Here is a 22,809-nt window from a genome sequence, read left to right on the forward strand (position 1 = left end):
TACATACAGCATATTGTAAACTGTCAAATGCACTTTTTTTTATCTGTATTTATGGCTTTAACTTGGGGGCTGCTTTTGGCTTCTTATTCTGATCTACCTCCCTGAGTGCGTGAACGTGTTTTATGGAGGCATTTCTCAGCCTAGCTACTCCCTGGTGCTTTATTTTGGAAGCAGAAGCAGGATGATACATTTTTAATAGGTTCTCCATTTGTTTGTTTTGAGTTCAATATTAAAATAACTGATCTTTCAACAACCCCCGTTTTTTTCCCTCTATCTCCCTTTCTTCCTCCCTCCATTTTCCTCCTTCCTTCCCTCCCTCCCTCCTCCTCCCCCCCACCCCTCTAACCATCTTACAGTATGCTAACACCTTGAGGTAAATACAGTATAAACCAGTTTTTCCACAGAATAATTGTTGCATTATGACACTTTATCACAACACAGCTCAATATCAACACACCTGTTTATGCTAGCTAAATGCAAGTATAACCACCAGACAAACAAACAACAAAACAAGCCGGAAGATGAAAGCAGGTATAAAATAGATGAATCCTTCCTGATAAATATTTCATTAGAGGCTGAGTCATAAATCCCATTTAGTATTATGTATGTACAATGTCACTCATGAATCATTAACTTCCCTTGTCTTCACATGACTTCATCCCGGTGAGAGAAAATCAAAGCCAAGCAGGGCAGTCAACACATCACAACACAATATTTAATTCCACTCACGTGCATTGTAGTGATTTTCATAAACAACAACAGAGGAAGGCAAAGGAAGTAGGGTATTTTCTGACTGCAGATCAGTGAAGCCATTGTGTATAGTAAATGGCTCAGTGGTTGAGGGCCGGTCCAATAGCTCTGTTTGGAGCTACAGTATGGGGGTGATTTTCACAGGGTCATCTCAACCCTGTACACAATGGTTTCACTGATCTGCAGTCAGCTCGACAAAGTTCTACCCATCATGGGGATGTCCAACTAGCATTAGCCCTCCATCTCCACCCATGACATCATCGGTCAATTGAGCATGGAACACAATGAGGGGACCAGCATCATCTACGTCCCGGGAGAGTGCTGCATTGAATTTGGTGGCCTCACTGCGGAGATAGAGAAGAGGATGCTCACTTTATTGTCCTCCATCAGTCACACTGTTCAGTGTCCTTGGCTCTCTCACTGCTCTGCCCCCCACACCGCTCTCTCACAGTGATTTAGTGTCTGTCTGAGACTGACTCCCTTTATAGTACACTGCTATTAACCACGACCAATAGGGCTCTGGTCAAAAGTAGTGCATTGTATCAGGAATAGTGTGCCATTTGGGAAGCAGACATGTGGTGCTGGTCTGAGAGACCTGCAAGCCAGCTTGTAGCCTAACAGAAGTCCTGCCTAGCTGTCCACACTGCAGCGAGATGAGCCTATAGTAGAGTGGAGTGACTCCTCACACTAGATACCTGGCACTCTAATAGGACAGGGTTTAGCCGCGAGATGAGCCCTGGCACACAGCTCTAATCTATTACACCCCCACATCCACACGCCTCCAGGCCACCAGAGAGAAACCACAACTCCATCCTGAGTGGCTCTTAGTCCTCTTTATTTACCTTTTTCAATCTCTTTCTCTTCCTCTCTCTTTTCTCATAGAATTATTTCTATATACCTCTCTCTCTCTATTTGACATTCCTTTCCCTCTCTTTGATACAAAAAACTAAAACACCACACACACACACACACACGTGTACACACACATACATGTGTATACACACACACACACACACACACACACACACACACACACACACACACACACACACACACACACACACACACTTTCAAAGCGTGATGAAGGTGTTTGTCTGCATTGGGCCACCTGTTAATCCTGCTGATCTGTGGCATCTTCTTTGCCTTCCTCCTCCTCTTCCTCCATGGGTGCCTTGCACACCAGGGCCCAAAATAACTCCACTAACGTCCTAGTATAATATCCAGCTCATACCACAGCTGTTTGTTGTAAGACTGTTTTCTCCATTTCAGCACGGTATGTGCTCTATCTAATAGTGTTACACTGTATACAGACAGGAAAACTGCATTCAAATGAACAGAATAAATGCAAATTAGATGTTCATAACTTTGGAGTTTAGTTCATCTTGTACTTTCAAAGGACTTTAATCGTCATTAAATAAATATTGAAACGCTCACTGGAAACCATTGATTCTTAAGTGCCCAACGGGTGGCACTGTGTCCACTTATATCTAATACTTCCACTTACTTCAGCTTTTGTTTGACAACCAGAAATCCAGGCTCAAACTTTTCACTCCTCCACTGAAGACGTTGCAGCTGTCTTTGCACTTAGCTCTCCTCAAACATCATCTGACCATTACCTTTTTCAGAGCCCAGTAATAACTCATCAGGACCAAAGAAGCGGTAATGGTTTAGAGGCTCTCCGATGATTTAATGTTCATACAGCCCACTAATGGAATTTGTGATAGAGAAATGAGACTGCTGACAGTGTCTGGCTTTGGCAAAATTAAGTGTTTAATTGATGACTACAGACTGGGATGAAAAGGTCCACTAGACTAGCTGAATACTGACAATGGTTCTGACTTTGAAAAGTAAAATTGTTAGAGAGGCAAGTTGGGGAGGAATAATTTCAGTTTGTCTTTCAATACTGCTGTTTGACTGTTCATTTTGGTTTGTGTTTTGTGATTGGAAATTGGGTTCCTTTTTTATTGCATTGTAGCTAAATGCATCTCTCTTTGGTGCTATAATGTTATTGTTATATTGTACATTTTGAATGTGTGATAATATTAAATGAGATAAACTAGCACCTCACATTTTTTGTGACTATGGACACTGTACCGTATTTATCTGCTCCAAATATAAATCACATACAGTGCCTTTTAAAAGTATTCATCCCCATTGGCGTTTTTCCTATTTAGTTGCATTACAACCAGTAATTTAAATGGAATTTTATTTGGATTTCACGTAATGGACATACACAAAATACTCCAAATTGGTGAAGTGAAATGAAAAGAATAACATGTTTAAAAAAAACGTAAAAGTGGTGCGTGCATATGTGTTCACCTCAACCCCTTTGCTATCAAGCCCCGAAATAAGATCTGGTGCAACCAATTACCTTCAGAAGTCACATAATTAGTTAAATAAAGTCCACCTGTGTGCAATCTAAGTCTCACATGATCTGTCACATGATCTCAGTATATATACACCTGTTCTGAAAGGCCTTAGAGTCTGCAACTCCACTTAGTAAGGGGCACCACCAAGCAAGCGGCACCATGAAGACCAAGGAGCTCTCCAAACAGGTCATGGACAAAGTTGTGGAGAAGTACAGATCAGGGTTGGGTTATAAAAAAATATCAGAAACTTTGAACATCCAATGGAGCACCATTAAATCCATGAAAATGGCACCACAACAAACCTGCCAAGAGAAGGCCGCCCACCAAAACTCACAGACCAGGCAAGGAGGGCATTAATCAGAGGCAACAAAGACACCAAAGATAACCCTGAAGGAGCTGCAAAGTTCTGTTCGTAGGACCACTTTAAGCCGTACACTTCACAGAGCTGGGCTTTACTGAAGAGTGGCCAGAAAAAAAGCCATTGCTTAAAGAAAAAATAAGCAAACACATTTGGTGTTCGCCAAAAGGTATGTGGCAGACTCCCCAAACATATGGAAGAAGGTATTCTGGTCAGATGAGACAAAAATTTAGCTTTTTGGCCATCAAGGAAACCGCTATGTCTGGCGCAAACCCAACACCTCTCATTACCCCGAGAACAGCATCCCCACAGTGAAGCATGGTGGTGGCAGCATCATCATGTGGAGATGTTTTTCATCGCAGGGACTGGGAAATTGGTCAGAATTGAAGGAATGATGGATGGCGCTAAATACAGGGAAATTCTTGAGGGAAACCTGTTTCAGTCTTCCAGAGATTTGAGACTGGGATGGAGGTTCACCTTCCAGCAGGACAATGACCCTAAGCATACTGCTAAAGCAACACTCGAGTGGTTTAAGGGGAAAAATGTAAATGTCTTGGAATGGCCTAGTCAAAGCCCAGACCTCAATTCAATTGAGAATATGTGGTATGACTTAAAGATTGTTGTACAACAGCGGAACCCATCCAACTTGAAGAAGCTGAATAAGTTTTGGCTTGAAGAATGGGAGAAAATCCCAGTGGCTAGATGTGCCAAGGTTATAGTGACATACCCCAAGAGACTTCCAGCTGTAATTCATGCAAAAGGTGGGTCTACAAAGTATTGACTTTGGGGGGGTGAATAGTTATGCACACTCAAGTTCAGGTTTTTTGTCTTATGTCTTGTTTGTTTCACAATAAAAAATATTTTGCATCTTCAAAGTAGTAGGCATGTTGTGTGAATCAAATGATACAAACCACCCCAAAATCAATTTTAATTCCAGGTTGTAAGGCAACAAAATAGGAAAAATGCCAAGGGGGTGAATACTGTCGCAAGCCACTGTACAGTATGTCACACATTGCTTTTCATTGAGCTTTACTGGCTTGGTATTAATCACATCATACTGTACTTCTGGTTGGCACGCAGGATAAAGAGTCTTTCTCAATGAGAGACAAAATTAATCCAGTACAGTATTTATATGGGTCCCCTGGACAGGAGCCAACAAGGGTTATGCCAAACATTTTGCCACTAAACAATATCATTACTTTAGGCTTAGTACATATCAGCAGCCTAGTCATTTTTTAAAGGAAGACTAGAGGAAGCGATTAAACACACAAGCAGACAAGTGCACCACAAACACATTTATTCTGACTAAAAGCCTCTTTCAAGCCCAGGATCTACTGTATGGGAAATGAGTTATTTCTCCCTCTGTTGTTCATTCTCAGTTTGGGCAAGCGTGTAACTTTGTTTGTATGTGTGCACGTGCGTGCGTGTGTCACTGCATGTGTGTGTGATTGTGCTCATGCATATTCAGGCAAGTGTGTGTGTTTCTCAGCATGTGCGTGTGCATGCCTCCCTTGGTAGCACTGAGGATTCCTCTACAGTGACCTCTGTTTATTGTCTCTGGTAATCTTTTCTTCTGCAAAGGGGATGACTAACCCCCAATGTGTACATCCCCATCCCTCCAAGCCTCGCTCTGCATGTTTCTGTATGGGCAGACTGGGCACCAGATGATTATCCCCTGAAGCCATTACCATGCCTGATCCTCTTATCATTCAACAAACCTGAGTAGGGGTCTGCCAAACTGTGTGCAGAGCTGCTGCTGCTTCCTCCTGCCCTCTCCCCCTCTCACCACTGATGCTCAACGCAGGGGCGAGGAGAGAGGAAAGAGATAAAGAGAGCGGGATAGAGAGAGAGAGAAAGAGAGAGGGAGTAGATAGAGAGAAAGACAGAGAGAGAGCAAGAGGAAGAGATTGAAATAGGGGCCTGTTTGCACACACCACTCTAGAGACGGGCAGCGATCCCTTCTGAGACTGTCTGTAGGTGGCTCAGCATTCTGAGAACACGGTCAAGAACTCATAATGACTCCATCTCCAACCGCCTACCTTTTCCCGTTTCACACCCCTCTACTCATGCCCCACTGCGTCCTAGACATGGGTCGAAGAACATGTTGTTTAGAAAACTACACTGTGGGGGGATCCAGTGTGAGTGGCTCAAAGATCTTCCCCATGGACAAAGGCTTTGGGCAGTCACCTCCCAGCGAGGGGAATACATCACACTGTTCCATTGTTGTGATGGCACCATATCAAACACAGGAGGTAAAAAACTATAAAGGAGCGAAAGGATTGAAAGGCATCCCTGGCCCATCCATCTGCAGTATTTACGATGTAAACAAATAAATGTCCTCATTTACATCATAATCATAATCTGGGCCTGTCTTCTTTTCTAATCCATTGTTCACAACTGGAGAAGGTCAGATTTGATGATCTATAGCTATGATCCACTCGTAAGCAGATCATATGTATAAACACACACAAACGTACATACATACAAGCACACAAGCATACGCACAGCCAAGCACACATGGCACAGAATCCAAATATGTATTCTCTTCAGCCATATTTTCCTGCATAGTTCTAAGGATAAAAGGAGTACACGTACATTTGTATATGTGGGAGGATGGACTTTTTTTTTTGTTCAATCAGAGAAACAATTGAAGAATGTATGATTCCCCAAAGTATCATATTCAGTCACTTTTTCATACATCCCCTGAAAGGCACAGAAACAGAACAGAAGAACCAATTAATGATACAATTTTGTCATGTCTGCACCGGTTTAGCTACTTTTATGCTTTTGACTTGATTCAAAAATCTGTATTTTTGGATATATTGTCCTTCAAACTATTTACCTCAAAAGGTGCATTTTCATATTTATACATAAACAACCACTATTGTGCTACAAGGGAAATTCCTCTGAAATACAACAACAAGAGAGCTTCTGTGAATATGCACAGTGCTCAAATAAGAGCTTTGCCTGAAAATGGAGCAACTGCACATTTTAGTTCTTGAAAGCACCTGGTTGGGTGGCGTTGACGAATCTTGTTATATTTAACTCTGACACAAAGGTAGAAGATTTATGTAATTATTCTCTCTTTCGCTCATTCATGCATCATACTTTTTTAATCAAGGGAGGGAAACCATCTTTCCAGGAAAAACCTAAATAATCTATCTGAACCATTAATATCCAACACCTGTCTTGAAAAGTAATGGATGCATCCCTATGTGACACCCTATTCCCCATAGGGTTCTGCTCAAAAGTAGTGTGATGTGTACGGAATAGAGTGCCATTTGGAACTCAGCCAATGTTTACTTCTGACATTCATCTTTTTCTCCTTTGCATTTTGAAGATCCTCAAACATGTCGGCGTTGTATTATGCAAAGTTATCTTTTCTCTGGCAGTTTTATTCTGTTTCCCGTGTTATACTTCTCACCACGCTGCCAACAAATAGCATTTAAAATCACTACTGGGGTTTTAACTGCCTCAAACACCACCACCTAAAACTTGCCTGGGGGGAACTCAAGAGTACTGTGCGTAGGGAATGCATGTGAGTCAGTGTGAGTGGGAAGTGGGAACATGTGCAGAAATTGATGGCTCTAAGCAAGTTCTTGTTTGTTTTGACGGGGGCTAATATAAGCCTAGTCAATGTGTACAAAAGTAAAATCAGGTTCAGTATCCAAAAGGTATTTGCCTATTCTGGCAAGTCAACATGCCTTGAGCATATTTATCCATTTTGCAAAGTGACCATATGACATTTTAAATTAATCTTTCCATGGCAGGTTGAGAATATATATATATAGCAGTGGCACTTAAGATTTCATCTCAGAGCAACTGTCCTTACAGTAATGGACAACACCAAAGCAATAAACTACCAGCAAATACTATAAACATGAATCTGTGAGTCTGTTTCCCAAATGGCACCATATCCCCTATAGAATAAACTATTTTTAATCAGGGCCCATAGGGCTCTGGTTAAAATGTATGTACTATATAAGGATTAGGGTGCCATTTCAGACAGAATAGGCAACACATTAGTCTGTAAAAAATTAAATAAACAAGCTAGTCATATAGGTTCCATTTACCAATACAGACTAATGGGCATATATATGTTTTAGATTTAATTCACAGCAACAACAAAACAACTTAACAATAATAGTACTATATGAACTTGTTAGCCAAACACCTGGTACCATTTCTACAAAGCTTGAAATGACCAGTCAGCAGTATTGCTGACCTCAGGAAAACATATGAGATCCTTAATCCATTATATTGTCCTTAACAATGTCCTAATAAAGGCATTATGTGGATAGACTGTATAGCCAAACCCCTAGAGCAGGGGTCTCCAACCCTCTTCCTGGAGAGCTATCATCCTGTAGGTTTTCACTCCAACCCTTCTCTAGCACATCTGATTCTAATAATTAGCAGGTTGATATGCTTAACCCGGTTAGTTACAACTGGGGTTGGAGCGAAAACCTACTGGATGGCAGCTCTCCAGGAACATGGTTGGAGACCCCTGCCCTAGAGGACTGATACTAAAAAGCTTATACAACTGAAGCAGTGGAGGCTGGTGAGGGGAGGACAGCTCATAATAATAGCTGGAATGGAATGAATGGAACGGTATCAATATGGAAAATTGTGTGTATGACATTGTTCCAATCATTCCGTTTCAGCCATTACTACTGTATGAGCCCGTACTCCAATTTAAAGTGCATCCAGATACCACGTGACTGATGAAGACGCTTACCCTTTTGAGAATGATGATTCCTTCCTGATTGTGTTCACTGGTGATGATGTCAAACATGTTGTCACCATCCCCCGGTACGACGTTGTACTCTACTTCTGCGTTCTTCCCGATGTCCAAGTCATGAGCTTTGATCCTTCCCACAGCAAAACCCACCGCAGAGGACTCAGGGACTCTCAGGTGAAAGAAACCTTAAAGACAAAAACAAATAAATGGATTAATCTAGACTAGTTCATTTTCAACTTCTGGCATTGTATTGGGCTTTTTTTCAGTGTGTCCCGAAATGGTTTGGAAGCGAGCAACAGGGCAACTGCATATGCTAATTGGCATTGTCATTATTTGTGCAATGCAGCCAAAGAGAGAGAGAGAGAGTGAGAGAAAGAGAGATAGAGAGAAAGATTAAGAGAAACTTAGAAAGAGAGAGGTACCATAGATAGAGAGAGAGAGGTACTGTAGAGAGAGAGAATGAGAGAGAGAGAAATAGGGAGAGAGAGTAGACAGACTGAGACAGCAGCAGTAATAAATATCAAAACTCACAAGTAAAAATAAGAAATAAGAACACGAGAAAGTAAGAAGCTATATACAAGGTAAGTTCCAATATCATATTCACAATGTGCAGGGATATTGGAGTGAAAGAGGTAGATACAGTGCATTCGGAAAATCTTTAGATCCCTTGACTTTTTCCACGTTTTGTTGTTTCAGCGTTATAAAAATATACAGTGGCTTGCGAAAGTATTCACCCCCCTTGGCATTTTTCCTATTTTGTTGTCTTACAACCTGGAATTAAAATAGATTATTGGGGTGTTTGTATCATTTGATTTACACAACATGCCTACCACTTTGAAGATGCAAAATATTTTTTATTGTGAAACAAATAAGAAATAAGACAAAAAAACTGAAAACTTGAGTGTGCATAACTATTTACCCCCCCAAACGCAATACTTTGTAGAGCCACCTTCTGCAGCAATTACAGCTGCAAGTCTCTTGGGGTATGTCTCTATAAGCTTGGCACATCAAGCCACTGGGATTTTTGCCCATTCTTCAAGGCAAAACTGCTCCAGCTCCATAAAGTTGGATGGGTTCCGCTGGTGTACGGCAATCTTTAAGTCATACCACAGATTCTCAATTGGATTGAGGTCTGGGCTTTGACTAGGCCATTCCAAGACATTTCAATGTTTCCCCTTAAAACTTTTTAGTGACGGGGGCAGTATTCGGAAATTCGGATGAATGACGTGCCCAAAGTAAACTGCCAGTTACTCAGGCCCAGAAGCTAGGATATGCATATAATTGGTAGATTTGGATAGAAACCACTCTACAATTTCCAAAACTGTTGAAATAATGTCTGTGAGTATAACAGAACTGATATGGCAGGCAAAAACCTGAGGAAAATCCATCCAGGAAGTGGGATTATTTTGATGTGGGTGGTTTCAATTGAATGCATATTGACTATCTAATGGGTTAGGACCCAGATTGCAGTTCCTATGGCTTCCACTAGATGTCAACAGTCTTTAGACATTGTTTCAGGCTTGTTTTCTGAAAAATTAAGAAGAATGAGATCTTTCTGTCAGGGGACTGGGGAAGCATGCAGTGCGTTTCTTTCTATTGAATACGCTATTGTCCGGTTGAAATGTTAACGATTATTTAGACAATTGACAACCTGAGGATTAATATATGAGTTTTTGGGATATAAAGAGGGACTTTATCTTCAAAGGTAAGTGATTAATTTTATCACTATTTCTGACATTCGTGACTCCTCTACTTGGTTGGAAAATGTTTGTATGCTTTTGTAAGCGAGTGCTGTCCTCAGATAATAGCATGGTATGCTTTCGCCGTAAAGCCTTCTTGAAATCTGACAAAGCAGCTGGAATAACAAGAAGTTAATCTTTAAACCGATGTATAACACTTGTATTTTTATGAATGTTTATTATGACTATTTCTGTATTTTGAATTTGGTGCTCTGCAATTTCACCGGATGTTGTCGAGGCACGCCTGCGCCAGAGAGGTTAAGCCTCTCGAGTGTTGTTTTAGCAGTATGCTTAGGGTCATTGTCCTGCTGGAAGGTGAACCTCCCTCCCAATCTTAAATCTCCTGAAGACTGAAACAGGTTTCCCTCAATAATTTCCCTGTATTTAGTGCCATCCATCATTCCTTCAATTCTGACAAGTTTCCCAGTCCCTGTCGATGAAAAACATCTCCACAGCATGATGCTGCCACCACCATGCTTCACTGTGGGGATGGTGTTCTCCGGGTGATGAGAGGTGTTGGGTTTGCACCAGACATAGCGGTTTCCTTGATGGCCAAAAAGCTCAATTTTAGTCTCATCTGACCAGAGTACCTTCTTCCATATGTTTGGGGAGTCTCCCACATACCTTTTGGCAAACACCAAACATGTTTGCTTATTTTTCTGGCCACTCTTCCATAAAGCCCAGCTCTGTGGAATGTATGGCTTAAAGTGGTCCTATGGACAGATATTCCAGTCTCTGCTGTGGAGCTTTGTTGCTCCTTCAGGGTTATCTTTGGTCTCTTTGTTGCCTCTCTGATTAATGCCCTCCTTGCCTGGTCCGTGAGTTTTGATGGGCAGCCCTCTCTTGGAAGGTTTGTTGTGGTTCCATATTCTTAAAAAATGTTAATAATGGATTTAATGGTACTCTGTGTAATGTTCAAAGTTTCTGATATTTTTATATAACCCAACCCTGATCTGTACTCCACAACTTTGTTCCTGACCTGTTTGGAGAGCTCCTTGCTCTTCATGGTGCCGCTTGCTTGGTGGTGCCCCTTGCTTAGTGGTGTTACGGACTCCGGGGCTTTTCAGAACAGGTGTAAATATATACTGAGATCATTGACAGATCACGTGAGACTTAGATTGCACAGAGGTGGACTTTATTTAACTAATTATGTGACTTCTGAATGTAATTGGTTGCACCAGATCTTATTTAGGAGCTTCGTAGCAAAGGGGGTGAATCAATAGAAATGTCAAACACACAAACTGAGTGTGGGGATGGTGGAAGAACATCACAGGGTCATATTTGAATATTTGCACGCACCGCTTTCTGTTCTTTTTTATTTTTTTATTTTTGGCATTGTTTTGTTTTTGATTATCAATTTACACACAATACCCCATAATGACAAAGCAAAATCTGTTTTTTAGAAAGTATCCAGACCCTTTACTTAGTACTTTCTTGAAGAACTTTTGGAAGCGATTACAGCCTTGAGTATTCTTGGGTATAACGCTACAAGCTTGGCACACCTGTATTTGGGGAATTTCTCCCATTCTTATCTGCAGATCCTCTCATGCTCTGTCAGGTTGGATGGGGAGCGCTGTAGCTAATTTCAGGTCTCTCCAGAGATGTTCGATCGGGTTCAAGTCTGGGCTCTGGCTGGGACGCTCAAGAACATTCAGGGACTTGTCCCGAAGCCAGTCCTGTTGTGTGCTTAGGGTTGTTGTCCTGTTGGAAGGTGAGCCTTCACCCCAGTCTGAGCGCTCTGGAGCAGGTAATAAAGGATCTCGCTGTACTTTGCTCTATTCATCTTTCCCTCGATCCTGACTAGTCTTCCAGTCCCTGCTTCTGAAAAACATCCCCACAGCATGATGCAGCCCCCACCATGCTTCACCCAAGGGATTGTGCCATGGTTTCATCCAGTCCTTTAGATGACATTCCTCCGAGTGGGCTGTCATGTGCCTTTTAAAATCCAAGCGGGCTTCCGTCTGGCCACTTTACCATGTATGCCTGATCAGTGGAGTGCTGTAGAGATGGTTGTAATCTGAAAGGTTCTCCCATCTCCACAGAAGAACTCGGGAGCTCTGTCAGAGTGACCATCGGGTTCTTGGTCACCTCCCTGACGAAGGCCCTTCTCCCCCAATTGCTCAGTTTAGCTGGGCGGCGAGCTCTAGGAAGAGTCTTGGTGGTTCCAAACTTCTTCCATTGAAGAATGATGGACACCACCGTGTTGTTAGGGACTTTCAATGCTGCAGAATTGTTGGGGTACCGTTCCCCAGATATGTGTCTCGACACAATCCTGTCTCGGAGCTCTACGGATAATTCCTTCGACCTCATGGCTTGGATTTTGCTCTAACATGCACTGTCAACTCTCGAACCTTATATAGACAGATACAGTTGAAGTTGGAAGTTTACATACACCTTAGCCAAATACATTTAAACTCAGTTTTTCACAATTCCTGATATTTAATCCTAGTAACAATTCCCTGTCTTAGGTCAGTTAGGATCACCACTTTAATTTAAGAATGTGAAATGTCAGAATAATAGTGGAGAGAATGATTTATTTCAGCTTTTATTTCTTTCATCACATCCCAGTGTGTCAGAAGTTTACATACACTCAATTAGTATATGGTAGCATTGCTTTTAACCTGTTAGGGCTAGGGGGCAGTATTTGCACGGCTGGATAAAAAAATGTACCCGATTTAATCTGGTTACTAATCCTACCCAGTAACTAGAATATGCATATACTTATTATATATGGATAGAAAACACCCTAAAGTTTCTAAAACTGTTTGAATGGTGTCTGTGAGTATAACAGAACTCATTTGGCAGGCAAAACCCTGAGACATTTTCTGACAGGAAGTGGATACCTGATGTGTTGTATTACCTTTAAACCTATGCCATTGAAAAACACAGGGGCTGAGGAATATTTTGGCACTTCCTATTGCTTCCACTAGATGTCACCAGCCTTTACAAAGTGTTTTGAGTCTTCTGGAGGGAGATCTGACCGAACAAGAGCCATGGAACGATGATGGCCCATTAGACACCTGGCGCGCGAGTTCATGTTGGGTACCCTCGTTCCAATACGTTATAAAAGAGAATGCATTCGTCCACCTTGAATATTATTCATGTTCTGGTTAAAAAAGGCCCTAATGATTTATGCTATACAACGTTTGACATGTTTGAACGAACGTAAATATATTTTTTCCCCTCGTTCATGAAGTGAAGTCCGGCGGGCTTAGATCATGTGCTAACAAGACGGAGATTTTTGGACATAAATGATGAGCTTTTTTGAACAAAACTACATTCGTTATGGACCTGTGATACCTGGAAGTGACATCTGATGAAGAGAATCAAAGGTAATGGATTATTTACATAGTATTTTCGATTTTAGATCTCCCCAACATGGCGGCTAGTCTGTATCGCAACGCGTATTTTTCTGGGCGCAGTGCTCAGATTATTGCAAAGTGTGATTTCCCAGTAAGGTTATTTTTAAATCTGGCAAGTTGATTGCGTTCAAGAGATGTAAATCTATAATTCTTTAAATGACAATATAATATTTTACCAATGTTTTCTAATTTTAATTATTTAATTTGTGGTGCTGACTTGAATGCCGGTTATTGGAGGGAAACGATTTCCTGAACATCAACGCCACAGTAAAACGCTGTTTTTGGATATAAATATGAACTTGATAGAACTAAAAATGCATGCATTGTCTAACACAATGTCCTAGGAGTGTCATCTGTTGGAGATTGTAAAAGGTTAGTGCATAATTTTAGCTGATTTTATGGTTTTGGTGACGCCTGTCTTTGAATTGGCACAACATTACACACAACTCTTGTAAATGTACTGTCCTAACATACTCTAAATGTATGCTTTCGCCGTAAAACCTTTTTGAAATCGTAAAACGTGGTTAGATTAAGGAGATGTTTATCTTTCAAAGGGTGTAAAATAGTTGTATGTTTGAAAAATTTCAATTTTGACATTTATTTGGATTCAAATTTGCTGCTCTTGAAATGCACCTGCTGTTGATGGAGTGCACCACGGGTGGGACGCTTGCGTCCCACCTAGCCCATAGAGGTTAAATTGTTTAACTTGGGTCAAACATTTCAGGTAGCCTTCCACAAGCTTCCCACAATAAGTTGGGTGAATTTTGGCCCATTCCTCCTGACAGAGCTGGTGTAACTGAGTCAGGTTTGTAGGCCTCCTTGCTCGCACATTCTGTTTCAGTTCTGCCCACAAATGTTCTATAGGATTGAGGTCAGGGCTTTGTGATTGCCACTTTCCTACAAACATAATGATTGTCATTATGGCCAATCAGTTCTATTTTTGTTTCATCAGACAAGAGGACATTTCTCCCCATGTGCAGTTGCAAACCATGGTCTGGCTTTTTTATGGCGCTTATAGAGCAGCCTTTCAGGTAATGTTGATATAGGACTCGTTTTAATGTATTTCAAGGCCTACCTTCAAACTCAGTGCCTCCTTGCTTGACATCATGGGAAAATGAAAAGAAATCAGCCAAGGCCTCAGAAAAAGTCTGGTTCATCCTTGGGAGCAATTTTCAAACACCTGAAGGTACCACGTTCATCTGTACAAGCAATAGTATGCAAGTAAAAACACCATGGGACCACGCAGCCGTCACTCCACTCAGGAAGAAGACGCGTTCTGTCTCCTAGAGATGAACGCACTTTGGTGCGAAAAGTGCAAATCAATCCCAGAACAACAACAAAGGACCTTGTGAAGATGCTGGAGGAAACAGGTACAAAAGTATCTATATCCACAGTATAACGAGTCCTATATAAACATAACCTGAAAGGCCGCTCAGCAACGAAGAAGCCACTGCCACAAAAAAGCCAGACTACGGTTTGCAACTGCACATGGGGACAAAAATCGTACTTTTTGGAGAAATATCCTCTGGTCTGATGAAACAAAAATATAACTGTTTGGCCATAATGACCATCGTTATGTTTGGAGGTAAAAGGAGGAGACTTGCAAGCCGAAAACAACATTCCAACTGTGAAGCACGGGAGTGGCAGCATCATGTTGTGGGGGTGCTTAGCTGCCGGAGGGACTGGTGCACTTCACAAAATAGATGGCATCGTGAGGAAGGAACATTATGTGGATATATTGAAGCAACATCTCAAGACATCAGTCAGGAAGTTAAAGCTTGGTTGCAAATGGGTCTTCCAAATGGACAATGACCCGAAGCATACTTCCAAAGTTGTGGAAAAATTGCTTAAGGACAACAAAGTCAAGGTATTGGAGTGGCCATGACAAAGTCCTGACCTCAATCCCATAGAAAATGTGTGGGCAGAACTGAAAAAGTGTGTGTGAGCAAGGAGGCCTACAAACCTGACTCAGTTACACCAGCTCTGTCAGGAGGAATGGGCCAAAATTCACCCAACTTATTGTGGGAAGCTTGTGGGAGGCTACCTGAAACGTTTGACACATGTTAAACAATTTAAAGGCAATGCTACCAAATACTAATTGAGTGTATGTAAACTTCTGACCCACTGGGAATGTGATGAAAGAAAGAAAAGCTGAAATAAATCATTCTCTCCACTATTATTCTGACATTTCACATTAAAATAAAGTGGTGATCCTAACTGACCTAAGACAGGAAATTGTTACTAGTATTAAATGTCAGGAATTGTGAAAAACTGAGTTTAAATGTATTTGGCTAAGGTGTATGTAAACTTCTGACTTCAACTCTATGTATGTATGTATGTATGTATGTATGTATGTATGTATGCATGTATAAATGTATGGATGTTGTTCAAACATGCTGACTTTAGATTTTCATAGATCAATAAATGAATAAAAATTCAAAATAACACAATCTGCATGTTTGGCCTGCCTCCAGTTTCTTGTGCACTGATTAACAATTTAATTTAAATGATTTGTTTGGAATCTTAAAGTATATACTTAATTACAGAAATGTTATTACAGGCATCAGCTCTCATGCTGACTCTGTCTTGAGTTAAACAGCACTGCAACTGAAAACAGAGAAATTCCCTTTAAATAATGAAGAACTAATTAATGGAAGGTACATTTCTAAGTATGTTTAATTGGATGTGGCAAGGTACTGAGCTATAAAATAAATAACATATAGTGAAGAAATATAAAGAACATAACAATATGTCCTTTGGGCATCAGCATTATAATCAATTATTCAATCATGATATGAAACGGCAATAATAAAACCGATATTATGAATATGAAACCGAAATGTAAAAATGTAAAGCAAACTTCATACACACAACAGCAGCAACAAAATAACAAAGAGTTCCCTCCCTCCCTCCCTCGAGTGGTGTGTGCAAACAGGACCCTATTTGAATCTCTCTCTCTCTCTCTCTTACTTTTGGAGAACCTTGGTGGGTTGTCGTTGACGTCGCTGAGGGTAATGTTGATGGTGGTGGTCCCGGCCAGACCTCCCAGCTGACCTCCCATATCCTTGGCCTGGATAAGCACCTGGTACTGCTCCTTCACCTCACGGTCCATGTTCGGCAAGGCCGTCCTTATTATACCTAACAACAACATGGTATCATTAGAACATGTCAAAATGGCTGATATCTAGGCATTTTACTTGTATGTCACATAAGCTGTGCAGTCCAAATAGGGGATAGGTGGAGACATTATAATAGAGATGCGACAAGGTGAGTGTTAAGGCGCTGCTGCTCGATGCCCCCTTTTTTCTGCTAGAGGGTTCAAATGTACAAATGACCTAGGTAGTAGCACCCCCCTTAGAAAGAGCCTACACTTAGAGGTGCATTAATGTACCTGAAGTCAAGGTGTGAATTAAGGGGGAGCCAGGGGGTGCTCAGCTCCCTTGAATGAGAGGTTAGCTCCCCTAAATGCACCAAAAGTCAAACTTTGGGGGAGAGGGGGTCATTCTAAATATAGCTATTTAACCATTCTCAGTTTTCTTAAAATAGTGGTAAATATGTTTTACAGTGGTAAATATTAAAATTTAACAAACACCCCCACCTCTCTGTCATGGTTCAACTATTTATTTCTATGTGGCGGCGCTATCCACACAGAAGTGCTGAATTTCGGCCTCAGCTGAGCTCCTTTATGCATATATTTTCCTTCGTACTTGTCACGTCCTGACCAGTAAAGGGGCTGTTTGTTATTGTAGTTTGGTCAGGGCGTGGCAGGGGGTGTTTGTTTAGGGTGTTTTGGGGTTGTATGGGTTATGTTCTATGTTAGTGTATTTCTATGTTATTTTCTAGTTGGTCTATTTCTATGTGGTGTTTATTGGGTTGACCTTCAATTGGAGGCAGCTGCTTCTCGTTGCCTCTGATTGAAGGTCCTATTTATAGGGGTGTTTGTTCTATGGGGGTTTGTGGGTAGTTATTTCCTGGTTTTGTGTTTGTTGCACCTGACGGGACTGTTTGGGGTCGTTTGTTTTTGTATACATGTTTATTTTGTTTTCCTTCTTCAAATAAAAAAGAAGATGAGTATACGTTTTCCCGCTGCGTTTTGGTCCACTACTTACGACAATCGTGACAGTACTTCCTAATTTCCGTAATTTGTTTGCCATGCATCTTTAATAAAAATAGCTTATGCCTTTATTCCGATGCATTCGATTTATCCGTTGATTAATTATTTTTGCTTTTGTCAGTAAGCTGAATAGAGCGCTAATTGCTTTGTTTTTCAGGTGTTCTCCATGCCATCCGTGGCCAGAAGTAGTTTAATCTGCTTTATTATTTTCTATCGATATTTGTTTTCTTTCCTGGATATCACTAGACACCAATGCACATCCAATCCATCCAACAAGTAGGCTATACGTTAATAACAGTTGGCCTGTTTTTTTATTTTTTTATTTCACCTTTATTTAACCAGGTAGGTCAGTTGAGAAGAAGTTCTCATTTACAACTGCGACCTGGCCAAGATAAAGCAAGGCAGTGCGACACAAACAACAACACAGAGTTACACATGGACTAAACAAACGTACAGTCAATAACACAATAGAAAAAAAGTCTATATACAGTGTGTGCAAATGGCGTGAGGAGGTAAGGCAATCAATAGGCCATAGTGGCGAAGTAATTACAATTTAGCAAATGAACACTGGAGTGATAGATGTGCAGATGATGATGTGCAAGTAAAGATACTGGTGTGCAAAAGAGCAAAAAAGTAAATAAAAACAATATGGGGATGAGGTAGGTAGATTGGATGGGCTATTTAGAGATGGGCTGTGTACAGCTGCAGCGATCGGTTAGCTGCTAGGATAGCTGATGTTTAAAGTTAAAGTTATTGAGGGAGATATAAGTCTCCAACTTCTGTGATTTTTGTAATTCGTTCCAGTAATTGGCAGCAGAGAACTGGAAGGAAAGGTGGCCAAAGTAGGTGTTGGCTTTGGGGTTGACCAGTGAGATATATCTGCTGGGTGTTGTTATCATAACCAGTGAGCTGAGATAAGGCGGAGCTTTACCTAGCAAAGACTTATAGATGACCTGGAGCCAGTGGGTCTGGCGACGAATATGTAGCAAGGGCCAGCCGACGAGAGCATACAGGTCGCAGTGGTGGGTGGTGTATGGGGCTTTGGTGACAAAACGGATTGCACTGTGATAGACTGACTATAAGGTGACTCTTTATGTTAAAAGAGGTTAACTTTCGGTTATAAGCATTCAATTTTGCAATGGCATAGGCCTACATTATTTTGGATTTGTGTGCCCATGAGAACTGCTTTCACAGCAAAATGTTTTACGTAGGCATAGTTACACTTACAGTGCATTTTTCAAGATCTCAAAGATCCATGGTTCATACCGGGTTTAAGTTAAATATTCAAATTAAATTGTTAAATGCTTAATAATTACAAATAACACTGTCGTAAATGTCATTAATGTAAGTAAAGAAAGGTAGTGTTTTATGTCACATGATCTGTGAAGACTCCAAGCATTAACTTGTGAATATGGACAACTCACGAACTAGGGTGTGAAACATGTTTTGATTCAACTCATGTACTGTATTATATTGAATGTAGGCTACCTGTTCTGCATGTGTTCATGTGTGAAAAATTGTCTCGGTTGAGAGGATAGGTTACCGGCAGTGGTGTAGGCCTAGTGGAGGGTAAATGCAATTAAACGCTGTTAACCCACTTTTTTAGAAAAATGCATTAAAAGTATGGGGAGCATTACTTTTTTCACTTTAACCTGCAATCAGAGTTTACCCACCTATTTTTTTACCACTACATCACATCACTGGCTACCGGTAGGCCTATTTGAAGTTCATGGTAATACACATTGTAGCCTGGTCTAGTAAGTTCACCATGTGTGTTAGGGTGACCATCCAGTTTTTTTCCAGGACAGATTCAGCCCCATTTCAGGTATCCCGACTTTTCAGTCTACAAAAAAGGTCAATTCGTCAGCAAGACGCATCAATGAATATAGGCCTAATCAATGGCAATCGCTGAATGTCATTATGCACACTTTCTGGTGTTTTGTAAACAGATGTCTATTTCCATTCATCAAATGGCATGAGTGTACATGCAGTTTAGTTGGTGGAATAATTTTGGAGTGGACGAACATGCACAGGTAGCCTACTTTGTGAAGTGATTTGTTTGGCTATCAGATTAAAATATATGACTGGTCATGTTCATGACACATTAAAAGGTAATTAATTTTTATCCTTTAAATGACATAAGTTCATGCACTCAATAGAACCCCCCCAAATGTCATGGTGTAATTCACACTCTGATGAGATAGATAGAAATAGAGGTTTTCACCAAGTGGAGACACTTGACATTCAATACTGAACTTAGTGAGGCTTTGAGGGACCCTGAGATCAGAGCAAATATGCAGCAGAGTAATGGCCAGGTCAGATTGGAAGATGTCAGCGTGATAGAAGATATGTAAAGGGGGCAAGATGTACATTTACTTTTCTTATATTCCCCCATCAGTCACATGAAAAGGACAGATGTCACATTTGATCCTAAAATCCTGTGTTCTGCGTGTGCAACAAAGGATGTTGTTTTTTGACAATCTTCTCATGTTTTTTGGATACAGGCTCTAGCAGGGAGGGAGGATGCTGTGAAGTGTATGGTGATTTAGGCATGTGATTCCTTCCCCCTCTTTTCGTTTCCCTCTCTCCTTCTTGTTTGTTCGGCTGCATTGATGTATGTTCGGCTGTAGAGGCAAGCTCAGCATGGCAAACATTTGTTTTAACAGTTTTTTCGCCATCAGATTGGAAATACAGTCACAGTGTGTGTTCTGTATACTCTCCAGGGTGGAAAGGCATGATCTGTGATAGATTCTCCTTATTCCCTTTCTCCCTGTGATATCACATTGGAAATGGTTAACGTGATCCATTTCCTTTTCTTTCCCCCCCCCTCTTCTTTTTTTTGCCCATTTGGAACTGTGTTATCATTGTGGACATTGTGCTAAAGGTTCTAATTTTTTCCATGGTAATCTCTGTTTGAGCATTAAAAGATAATCTGCTCTATGTTGTATCAGTGTAAAAAATACCATCTATTGCATTTTAACCATGGTATAGTATCTGTTTCGTTCCACGTGCAGAATACAGTTACTGTAATTATTTTTAGGTGTGCTTGTTGAAAGCAACAACTACTGAAATTCAACATACTTGTTATTATTAGATGTGCTTGCTGAAAGCGTTTAAGGGTCTACCGCTCTGGCTCAGCCAAATGCATCATGGGAAGAAGGCCAATGAGACGTCCCATGGTCCTTTGGAGCAATGGACTCTGGAGGGAAGTGTAGTCTTCATGACATGGGTGTCATACAAAGGATCTCCTTAAATCTAACAGGGTCAACAGTTTGACCTGGACATTTTTTTTATAACCCATTGCATCATTTGCTCAGAGCTCAGATATAAAAAGCCAAGTGGCATATGAGGAGAAATAAGGAGAGTGTCAGTATTTGCTGTTGATCGGGAGTTTGAGAGAGCTGGTAGTAAACCATGAACTCTTCAGCCCGCCAGTTCCACACCATAATGCCTGCATTAACATTCTGAAGTGGCTCATGGGACTGCAGGGACACTGTCTCTCTTCACACTCCAGCTAACTTCCTTGGCAACCACGGCGATAGACACACACACAAAAACAGACTTTCACACCACAGAACCACTTATCTGATTGAGTATCGCTGCAGGCCCTAAGGATTTCCAATATCAGGGGATAAGAATATGGCCATGTGAAACTGAGAGCAGAAATATGGCTATGTTCACTCAGAAGAGACAAACAATGACTAATAATAATCGGTTTCCATCTTGTTCCGACTGAGGGCCGAGAGGAATCGAGAGGACGGAGGAGGGAGGACAGAAAACAGCTGCAGCCCAGCTGTGTTAACCTTTGACTGCTATAGTAAAGTAAACATTTTCACAAAAAAACTAAAAACTTTTAATGAACCCGGCTGCATTGCATCACTCTAAACCTCGCTGCTATAAAACTCTCACTGTTTATAATGCCCCTCACCAAAACTTTCTGACTGGGATGCAGCTATTTTTCAGCGAAAAGCCTGAACTCTAAGACCAATAACAATATATTTTTCTTGAGAATTCTTTAAAAGTATTTTATTACATACAGTAGTTCTTTGTTCCACCAGGAGTGGGATAAAAACATCTCGAACGCATCCCCACCCCCTGCTTATCGGATGTTGAACAGTAAACCAGTTCTTCTGAAACAACAAAGAGAGAACTTTTGAGAAAGAGAGCACTCCAGAGCAAAGTATTGGAAGAAGCACAAGTGCCATTCTTTAAAAGACTTGACCTGGCCCCCGGTCGTTTCAGTTTATTAAACCAATATGAATGTGGACCACATCAGTGTGCTGAAGTCTCTGCCTCCCATGGGGCAATCCTTTCTGATTCCTTTACCAACAAAAAAATCTGCTATTTTGGAGAAGGGGCGTTAAAAGCGGGAGATTCAAAAACTTTTTGCACAATAACAGATAGTTCAACCAAGACTCTTGAGGATACTGTTTTTCTCCAGTGACATACATACATTTTCTTTCAAATGATTTCAGATTAAAATACATAATACAAATCTAAATTATAACACAGACAATTTGACTTTTGGACACATTAATAGAAGTAGAAACTGTATCGAACAGTAGACTACAGCAAATACATATGGGTTAGAGTGTTGTAGGGTTCTTGACACTTAGCTGTCTATTATAAGACTGATGCTCGCTGGCCCCAGTTGGCCCCTGGATACGCATGATGGGCAGGGTCAAAGAGGTGCTGATCCATTGACACTGGCATAGATCCAGACCCACTATCATTATGTTTGCAGTCACTACCACTACTATTTCACACCATAATTCCTTCAAGACAAGCAAGCACACACATTTTCTTCAGGTAATGCCCTTTTCTAGTTTAAATTTACATTTTACCAGAGGACAAAGCTGTGAGCACTGCACACATGTAATTATATGACTATACTAGCTACAGAATTTAACTGCTGCCATACACTAACCGGCCTAAACCCAATTTCCTAGTATTGAGGTGTGTGAAATGTAATTTGTAGGCGCTATTATTGATTGTTTTTCCTGCTTTAGCAAAGAAGTATAGCATTGATAGAGAACTTTATCAGTCCACAGTAAAGAAATAGAAGTTATCACGTGTCACTGTTTCTAATCCATTGCCCTGTAATCACATCAAGATATTTCGCTCATTTGTTTATTCGGATCGATAATGTGTAATTAAGTTGAAAACAACACCTTGCCCATACTAATGTTAAAAAACATCTGCCCGCCTATTAGACTTTCACAGCTACAAAACTTGGCATTCTTCTTTTAACAAGTGTTGTGTCTTTAGTATCATTAAAGGTGAAGACTGTTATTTTATCTACTAAATTCTCTGTAATAATTATTACGTGATTAAACTAATCATGTAACTGTAATTAACCTGTTAGGGCTAGGGGGCAGT

The 22,809-nt window shown here is 40.8% G+C and overlaps 1 protein-coding gene across 1 annotated transcript in view; it reads right to left on the reverse strand.

Moving 5' to 3' along the window:
* LOC106590053 (cadherin-12) overlaps positions 1-22,809 on the reverse strand; it is a 230,390-nt gene that overhangs the window by 50,203 nt on the left and 157,378 nt on the right. Inside the window, exons 5-6 of the mRNA XM_014180561.3 lie at positions 16,287-16,454; positions 8,213-8,400 (exon numbers count right to left, since the gene is read on the reverse strand). Of these exons, the coding sequence (XP_014036036.2) occupies positions 8,213-8,400; positions 16,287-16,454 (356 nt within the window). The remainder of the gene's footprint in view (positions 1-8,212; positions 8,401-16,286; positions 16,455-22,809) is intronic.

The sequence above is a fragment of the Salmo salar genome, chromosome 29, assembly GCF_965601325.2.
Source record: "Salmo salar chromosome 29, fSalSal1, whole genome shotgun sequence".
Taxonomy (NCBI): domain Eukaryota; kingdom Metazoa; phylum Chordata; class Actinopteri; order Salmoniformes; family Salmonidae; genus Salmo; species Salmo salar.